At 35.1% G+C, this 9,942-nt stretch overlaps 1 protein-coding gene across 1 annotated transcript in view; it reads right to left on the bottom strand.

The window, feature by feature from the left end:
- Positions 1-9,942, bottom strand: part of CFAP47 (cilia and flagella associated protein 47) — a 283,608-nt gene that overhangs the window by 74,313 nt on the left and 199,353 nt on the right. Inside the window, exon 48 of the mRNA XM_012730250.1 lies at positions 2,866-3,000. Within this exon, the coding sequence (XP_012585704.1) occupies positions 2,866-3,000 (135 nt within the window). The remainder of the gene's footprint in view (positions 1-2,865; positions 3,001-9,942) is intronic.

The following is a 9,942-nucleotide window of genomic DNA, read 5'->3' as shown; positions in this document are numbered from 1 at the left end:
TCTATTTATTTATGAATACAAAAACTGGGTGGGGGGTAAGCCTGAGGTGTGGGGGGTGAGAAGATTCACCAAAGACAGAATGGGGAGCAGAACAGGGGGTCAGCTGAAATACACTGCTGAAGGGAGCAGCAGGTGAGACAGGAGAGGTCTGCAGTGCCATGTGAGTCAGCTCCCCGGCCAAGGATTGAACTCAGGCCACAGCAGTAATAGTATGATAATACTGGCTCTTAACCACTGGGCCACCAAGGAAGCCCAGAATTTTTTCTTTTATATGAAGGGTAAGTATTTCAAAAGAAACAACCAATCATTCTCTAGTTTCCAAAGCACTTACACATTGTATACAGAAATGTCTAAAAGTGATATTAGAATTCACAATGGTACGTTTTCAGTACTAGAAGAATCTAGCCTAAGGCCAAAGTTAAGAATAGACTCTCATTAAAAATGGGGTGTTCCCATTATTTTTCATATTTCCTTATGTGTAAGATGGAAAAAAAAACCTTATTTAGATTTAGTCTTTTTCATTTTCCAGCTTTATTGAAGTATAACTGACTAGTACAAATTACAAATACTTAAGGTATGTACCTTGATTTGATATACATAAGACATTGGGAAATAATCACCACAATAAGGCTAGTTAACATATCCATCACCTCAAACAGCAATAACATGCATAAGAGTATGAACACATTTAAAATTTTCCTTCCTGGCAAGTTTTAAGTATACACGATCTTATTGCAGTTAATTCTGCAACTGACTCAGTTTGCAAAACTAAAACTTACTAGTTGAAAAGAAATATGCTGCTAAGCATTCTGCTCTGAAAAAAGACCCATGTAACTACAGAGAATTGGAAGATTAACCTTTAGAGTAGGGATGTGGGCCTTCCCTGGTGGCACAATGGGCTAAAGCACAGCACTGTGAGGCAGGCCTTGGCATCTTCAGTGTGAGTTCGATCCCTACCCTGGAGGTGACCCACTTGGCACAGCAGACCTCTCCTGTCTCGCCCGCTGCTCCCCTCAGCTGTGTACTTCGTTGATCTGCCTGTTCTGCTCCCCACTCTGTCTCTGCCCTTGTACCTCTGGCCTGTACCCCGGTTCTGTATGCATAAATAAAGCTTTTTTAGAAAAAGTTGGGATACGGGAAAGGCTTGTTGCAGACTTATGGTAGCAACAATGTTAACAGATGTGTTTTTCACTGCTCTTTGTAGCTTTTCATAATGCTGCTGAGTGGTTTTTGCTTTTTTTATTAGCATCACTTCATTTTAGTCCAATAATATGGCGCATGGCGCACTTGTCTTAGCTATTAGACATACCTCTATGTTAGTCCATTAACAAAACTTCATGGTATTGTTATTTTCTTTCAAAATTGTCCCCAGGGTCCTTTCCCACTCCCTGCCGTGACCTCTGTGTGTGCTCCTTTGAGGTATGTCTTGTACCTTCCAGTACCTGCTCTAAAATCTGTGAACATCCAAATTCCCTATTTCACTTTCCCTTGTAGTCTTTTGTTTGCATTTGACACCCAGGGGGCCTCTACTAAAACACTAAACAAATTCATAGTGTTTCTCAATTTTTCTATTAATATTTTCCTATTTATGAATATTTTTGGAACCAATCCCCTCTTGTTATCTCCTCTTCCAAAAGTAAACTAATGCTAGTTTCTGAAGCATTTTCCTTCTGCAACAGTATTCTTTTTAGCCCCATCACCAACACTGTTCCCTTTACTTCAACCCCACTTCGTTTTTTGTAGTGGCCCCAACAGTTCTTCCCTTTTTCAAACAATTTTGATTATTGCCTAACTACTTCTTAATCCATATATGCTATGATGATTTATAATATGTGTCAGCTTGGCTAGACTGATGTCCAGTTGTTTGATTAAACAACCACTGTTGTAAAGGTAATTTTAAATGTGGATAACATTAACATCACAATACCAGGAATAAAGTCGACTGTCCTCCACAATGTAGGTTTAACTCCTAACCAGTTGAAGATCCTAACAATAAAGTCAGATTATCTGAGAAGAAATCCCAAATCAAAATTAAAACTCAAACCCTTCCAGAACTTGCAGCTTACTCGGTCTGCCCAGGGGAATTTGGACTCAAGACTGCAACAGCAACTCTTAACCAAACTTTCTACCTTTCTTGCTTGCCTTGCTTATTGCGGACTTGCTAGTTTCCAAATAATAAATAACCATGTTAGCCAAGTCCTTAATCTCACTCTCTCACCTACTCCCATCCTATATAGATCAATATGTAATGGCCATATGTGCTTCTCCTCTGAAGAATTCTAATATAAACCCAATCAATAAAGATTTGCTCCTCTTAATGTATCGCACTCTTCCCTAATGCCATTTTCTGTTCCTGCTACTCACCCATAAAAGACCTCATTCACACATCCTTCAGGAAAGCTTCCCTATTTATTTCAACTCTCATTACATTTGCCTTTGGAGCTTAAACATAAGATGTTTAATAACCTTAAAATAAAACTATAATACAGGAAGGAAAATAATAGTATTTTCTTCTGCATATCAGGAAGACTGCTATCATATATACTGAACTAAGAAAATGTATTATATTTTTGAAACAATACATTAATATTTTCAGAAATTAGCCATAATTTTTTAAATTAAAAAACTGTAATTTTTTCAATTATCAAACAAATAGCATTCAGGTTAAAATATCATGATGTGTTAATGTTAACAGCAGTAGAAATCCAGCAATAAGCTACATAAAATTAATACAAAATACAACACTAAGATTCTTGCCAATGTTAAAACATATTTGTATGTGTATCATAGCATATATTTATTTAAAAGTGAACAATAAAGGTTTATGAAAACTGATTGTGAAACTCTTCATAATAATAAATTTACCTGAGTAATCCTCATCAAAACTGTGGAATAGCTCTGATCCTGACCCCTGAAGGCTGAAATCTTGATATATACCTTGATCTGAATCTTCCTGAGAATCATCATCTTGTTTGCTTTTAACAGAAAATGAAATTGTACCTACAACACATAGGTTCAAGATATCAGATTAAATAGGTATTAGTTAAAACTTATTTGATCTTCAATGCTTGCTATTTCTAAGTCATTTTTAACATGCTACTTCTTACCTCACTAAAAGTTTTACTTTATGTTATATAAGATCCTATTATGAACTCTTATTACTTAATATGTAAACCATTAATATGCTTCAAAAACTTGTTAACAACAAAAGGTGGTACTCTCTGGAATCTTTGTTATACTAAAATTGACTTAAAAAAAACTCAAATAGTATTTCAAAGAAGAAATCACAAGGGAAATTAGAGAATATATTGTAGAAAACATGGCATGCAGTGAGAGCAGTGCTAAGGAGAAAATCTATGCAGCAAATCCATGCATTTAAAAATAGCAATTTCAAGTCAACAACCTAACTGTATATTGCAAGGCACTAGAAAAAGAAGTAAACTAATCCAAAAACAGCAGAAAGAAGGAAATAATAAAGGTTAGCATGAAGACAAATGAAATGTAGGATAGAAAAGCTATAGAGAAAAATACACAACACAAAGGCTGACTCATGAAAAGATTGACATAACTGGCAGACTTTTAGCTAAATTAAGAACAAAAGGAGAGAAGACTTAAATCAGAAATAAAGGGGGGATAATGTGATGGCTTGCACCAAAATAAAAAGCATTATAAACACTATGAACATTTAAAAACTAGATAATTGGGTGAAGTGGACAATTTTCTACAAATACACGAATAACTAAAACTGAAACACATGAATAGAATATGTGTATTTGAAAAAAAAAAAGAGAGAGACTGAATCAGTAGTAAAACTCTTCCTACAAAGAAAAGCCCAGTACCAGATGACGTGACTATTAAGTTATATCAAATATTTGAAGATGAATCAGCAACATTCTTTCTCAAACACTTCCAAAATATTTAAGAGGAGGTAGCTCTTCCTAACGTATTCTGGGAAACCATCAATCACCTGATATATAAAGCAGACAAAACAAAAACTAAAGTCCATTATCCCTATGAACATCAATGCAAAAATTGTTAATAAAATTTTTAACAAACCGAACTCAGCAGCACATTATAATCATTAGATAGATAGATAGATAGATAGATAGATAGATAGATAGATAGATAGATAGATAGATAGATAGATAGATTATGAACCTGCAGGAATCATTTTAGGAATGAATGAGTGAATGAATGGAAAGAGCAAGGAAAGTCTCTATACAAACAGCATTCAATAGAACAGATCATGTTAAGACAATGAAGTAAAACACACAATCATCTCAATAGATGGATAAAATTTATTTAGCAAAATTCAGCAAACTTTCATGGAAAAAGCATTCAATAAATGAAGACTTGAGGACAACTACCTAAAAAGTATGATGGCTGTACAGGAAAAACCCACAGCTCAAATATATATTCAATGTTAAAATACTAAACATGCTTCCTCTAAGAGGAGGGCACTCAGTAAGGATGTGTGTTTTTGCCACTTTTATTCAATATAATATCAGGATTTCTAGCCAGACCACTTACGTAAAGCAAACAAACGTAGCAAAGGCAACATAATTGGAAATAAATCAAGTTATCTGTTCATAGATGGTGCAATCTTACAAGTACAAAGTTAAAATGATCACATATATACACACTTTATCTCTCTCTCTCACATACACACTCACATTAGACCTAAGAAATACACTTAACAAATATGCAGGACACAACATCAACATAGAACATCAGTTCAATTTATACACACTAGCAATGAACAATTTGAAAAGGAAATTTAAAAAGTGATTCTGCTAGATAAAACTATTATCTGGATAAACTCACATGTGTTAACAACCTATGTGCACTGAATAATAAGAAAGTCTAATCAATATTTTAAATACTGTGAAATATTCTCAAGAATTAAAAGTAGTACACATCCTCCATTCTTTTCTCTTTCAGTCCATTACTATACTGGCATATTCTTTCTTCCTCCAGTTCACCCACTGAAATGTTATTCCATTTTTATTATTCCTTAGCAAATAGAAATTGAACAATAGGCTGTTAAGCAGTCCAAAATCCCTATATAAGTATAGCAGGACCATATATTACATACCAATGAGAAATTAAGTATTCTAGTGGCTAATCAATGAAGCCTTAAAATAAGTATTTCTTTCAAAAATAGAAATGGGTGAAGAGAACTATAAAAGAAATTACAGGCGTATCTTATCTTTTAATTGAAATAATACTTTTAAAGAATGCATCTTAGCTAAGAATTATGCCACTAATTTAAATGTATTTTTTTCCAGTGAAAAACCTTTCTCTTGGCAATGTAATTATAGTTTTATTTCTAAACAATTACATTTTAAAATTGCATCTTTATTTTTTGGTTACTAATTAGCTACTGTAGAAGAGGCAGTCAAATGCTTGTAAACTTATTATAAAGAACTACATTTGATGCAGCAATCCCAACACCCGCAATGAACCTTCAAACTAAATACCATAATGATTATGAGAGGAATATGCTTCAAAAATTTTTTTCCATAACATATGTCCATGTGATTACATTTATTTCCTTATTTTCCTCTGTTCTGTCTTTGGCCAACCAAATAATAAAAAAGAGATTTAAAAAAGTTTGATTGTAGTACTTGAGTTTATAAAAATGATAAGTAAATCATTAATTACTTTGAGAAGTTACTGCAAGAGCAATGGTCTAAGATACAGCATCCTGGAGCTAATGGAGATTTTTAGCTTGTTTGTAGAGAGTACTATGAATAAAGTCTAACAGAAATAGTAATTATAGGCATTATGTTTTTAATAGCACAGGCTTTTTAGTTTGACAAATAGTTTTTTCCTCTGCTAAACATTCTAAGTGGCTTCCTCTTCATATATAAATAAAATCAGACTAAAGTGTAAAGATGGAGCAATGTAATTTTATATTAATGGTTTCTTCCCAAAATAGGGAAAAAGCATTTACTGACTGCTTGTTGTGTTATGTACAACCTAAATACTACCCACTCATTACCTATTTAGCCCCTCTAACAAATGTCACATTTATTCACGGGGCCTATGTTAGTATTAAGCAACATGGCACACGAGGTTGGGTAACATCCTGCAGGTCACACAAGTTTAATTAACTAAGGCATATGTACTTAGCTGACATGGAGTATTGGAAAGGACCTACTATGCCCTGTCTAAATATCACCACAGAATAGCCTTTTGAGTGGGAAATTAACAAAATCATTCACATACTTACAAAACATTTATTTTGACAGAAAGTGGTAGGCTCATTGATTACCTAACCAATTTCATCCCTTAGAAAACATCCCAAAACAAGTTTCCATGGCAACAGTTAAACCTGGCAAGGTCTTCAAACTCTGCACTTCACACCCATCTTGTTCCCTCCACTGGCTTCATGCTTCATCACTCCCTATTACTAATGAGAAAATGCTGCTAAGGAAAATCTCTGCATGGCTGGGTGTTTAATAACTTGTAAATTTCTTGGAGGTACATTAATTCTGTCAAAAAGTTTTTTTCTCCCTAAGTATTTACTCTATGCATATTATATTGCCTATGACAAACACTGCATTGTTAGTTGGCTATCAAAGCTACCCTACAAAATCTGAGTGGAAGAATAAAAAAGAAAGGGTAAGGAATCTTTTGCTAATTGTTCTATCTTTTTAATACTTATTTCTAACTCATTTTCTTTTACTTTTTCCCTTTTAGTGGGAGCCTAAAGGCAGGGTAAAGAAACAAAATTATGTGACTACTATAGAATAGAGAGAAACCACGTGGCCACGTGTCTTTATTCTGTGTATAATACAGCACTTGTATCCTATTAGTTTTACATTGCAAATTTTTATGATGAAACAGAGTATTTTGACATCCAATTGTACTCCTATAGGTTTTATTTTTGGATTATGATACAACTTGTTCTTTCTATGACACATTATGGACATGGGAGTAACAGAAGACACCACAACCTTAAAAGATTATTAAAATCGAGGTGATTTAGATTTCTGCTTAAGGATGGTTGATGTAGTTTTTACACTTTTATTACTTGGGCATAATGTTACATTAATGGCCTAAAATGCTAATAAAACTGCATATTTCTCATTGGTCCATAGAAAAAAGGAATAAATTATACTTTATCAAAATTAAAAACTACTATAAAAGTATCAGTATCGGGCCCTCGCTGGTGGTGCAACGGGTTAAGGCACAGCACTACGAAGCTAAAGCCACTTCAACATGAGTTCGATCCCTGCTCTGGAGGTGACCCACATGGCACCGCAGACCTCTCCTGACCTACCTACTGCTCTCCTCAGCAATGTACTTCGTTGATCTGCCTGTTCTGTTCCCCGCTCTGTCTCAGTGAATCCTCTCAATGCCCCTGCACCTCTGGACTGTACCCCAGTTCCGAATGCATAAAGAAATATTTAAAACATCACAATGAATACAGATTATAGAGTGCAAACATATACAATTTTTAAGTTCTCCATCATACTGAATAAAACTGGAAAAAACAAAAATTAAAAGATAAGAGAGATTAGAAGAAAAATTATGAAAATATATATCTGGTAAAGGACACGGATCTAGGATATATATTTGAAAAATATGTCAAGCTTCAACATCGAAAAAACAAGCCAATAGGATGGGAGTGTACACAATTATTTTTTAAATTTTTTAAAGATTAATTTTTATTTATTTATGCATATAAGAACTGGGTGTAGACTAGAAGTGTGGGGAGGGAGAGGATTCACCAGAGACAGAGTAGAGAGCAGAACAGACAGGTCTACTGAAATACACTGCTGAGGAGAGCAGTGGGCGAGACAGGAGAGGTCTGCTACATCATTGGGTTAGCTTTCAGGGCAGGGGTTGAACTCATGTTGCAGTGGCTGCCAATAGCTTCATAGGGAGGTCCCAAAATGTTTTTAAGAGCCTCTCAATGCAAACACAGATGACAAACAAGCAGATATTTCAATAACACCATTTGTTATTAAATTAAAACCATACTGTAAACGCATTATACAAATAAAAGTGGATAAAGCTAAAATGACTAAGCCTACTAAGTATGGTCAAGAATGTCAGAGAACTTTCATACCCTGCTTGTAGAAACAGGAAAAAAAAATCTATCTCCTTAGAAGCTGTCTGGCAGTTTCTTTAAAAATTATAAACTCGGGCCCTCCCTGGTTGCGCAGCGGGTTAAAGCGCTGCACTAAGAAGCTAAAGCCACTTCCGCATGAGTTCGATCTCTGCTTGCCCTGGAGGAGATCCACATGGTGGCAGACCTCTCCTGACCCGCCCGCTGCTCCCCTCAGCAGTGTACTGCGTTGATCTGCCTGTTCTGCTCCCCACTCTGTCTCTGGTGAATATTCTCACCCCCCGCATCTCTGGCCTGTAACCCAGTTCTGCATAAATAAATAAATTAAAAAAAATTATAAACTCAACTACCATATTATCCAGCCACCCACAGATAGGGATTTACCCAGGAAGAATGAAAATATAAGTCCGTATAAGGACTTATACATAAATGATAATACCAGGTTTATTTGTAACTACCAAAAATGGGGGGCAAAAGTTTATCAAGGTAAATAGTGGTATATCCATTCCATGGAATACTACCCATCAATGAAATGAATACACTGTTGATATAAGCAGACAACTATAAATCCGAGTCACTCTGCAGGGAAGAGGGAAGGAGAAGGGGAAAAAAAATGAGGACAGGAAGAGCAGAAGGAACTATGGTGAACACATGAAATGGTGGTGGAAATTCCATGGGGACTATACCTGATGTAAAATATGCATCGATAAATTAATTAATAGATAAATAAAATATACAATGCACATTTCAGACATCATACCTACCACTGTTCAGCAGAATTTGAAGGCTGCCACTCAAAATCAGAAGTGCTATACAAATAGGATGTGTAAGCAGAGTTTAATCACCTATGTATGGGTAACAGCCAGAACTAGCAATATCATGTTCAAGATAATGCATGAAAATCAGAAGCCACAGAAGTATTTATCTATCAATGTATGAATCTATCTACACATCTATGATTCTATTTCTCTATCTAATATATCTATCTACATCTCCTCTTAAGTGTATAAATTCCTGTTTGTTTGAAGTCAGATATAACTAAGTAGTTATTTGCTCTTTTTTTTTTCTATTTTTTTTTTTAAAGATTCACCTATTTATTTTTACATACAGAACTGGGGTACAGGCCAGAGGCTCAGGGGTGGTGAGAGGCTTCACCAGAGACAGAGTGGGGAGCAGAACAGACAGATCCATGAAGTACACTGCTGAGGGGAGCAGCGGGTGGGCCAGGAGAGGTCTGCCACGCCATGTGGTCACCTCCAGGGCAGGCGGGAATCAAACTCATGCGGAAGTGGCTTCAGCTTCTCAGTGCAGCGCTTCAACCCGCTGCACCACCAGGGAGGGCCTATTTGCTCTTTTTTAAAATTCCCTACACTGTGCAGGTGACTTTTCAAGTAAACCATTTATTTTCATTTAAATTTAAACTCATTTCTATGAGTAATTTCTGCATGAGATAAAAATGAACTTCCGTGTTAAAAAGATGTTTAGGCCTGCTTCAGATAAAATAAAGGAGTTACTTTTCATAAAAGTGTAGAGTGATCATAGGTGAATGTTCATGGACAGTCATAAAATGTTTTGAAGAAGCTGCATGTAAAGAAAAAACAAGCTAAAAGCCAACAAAAATTTTTAAAGTTTCAGAGATTCTAAATGGCGTTATCCCTATTATTTCCAACAGGTTATATTTAACTCCTCGCAAATTAGGGCAATATTCTTAAAGAGTGCTTTGAGTTGAAATTTTTCATGAAATTGTATAGTTTACAATATACCCCAACCTTTGAGATTCTTTTGCAAAAGTTTTGTATGAGAAAAGTCAATGACCTGCTTAATTATATTTAAATTTCATTTTAAATAACTCCTCATAAAAT

Source organism: Condylura cristata, unplaced genomic scaffold (genome assembly GCF_000260355.1).
Source record: "Condylura cristata isolate star-nosed mole 26May11 unplaced genomic scaffold, ConCri1.0 scaffold00027, whole genome shotgun sequence".
Taxonomy (NCBI): domain Eukaryota; kingdom Metazoa; phylum Chordata; class Mammalia; order Eulipotyphla; family Talpidae; genus Condylura; species Condylura cristata.
This window is presented reverse-complemented; position numbering and strand designations above follow the sequence as displayed.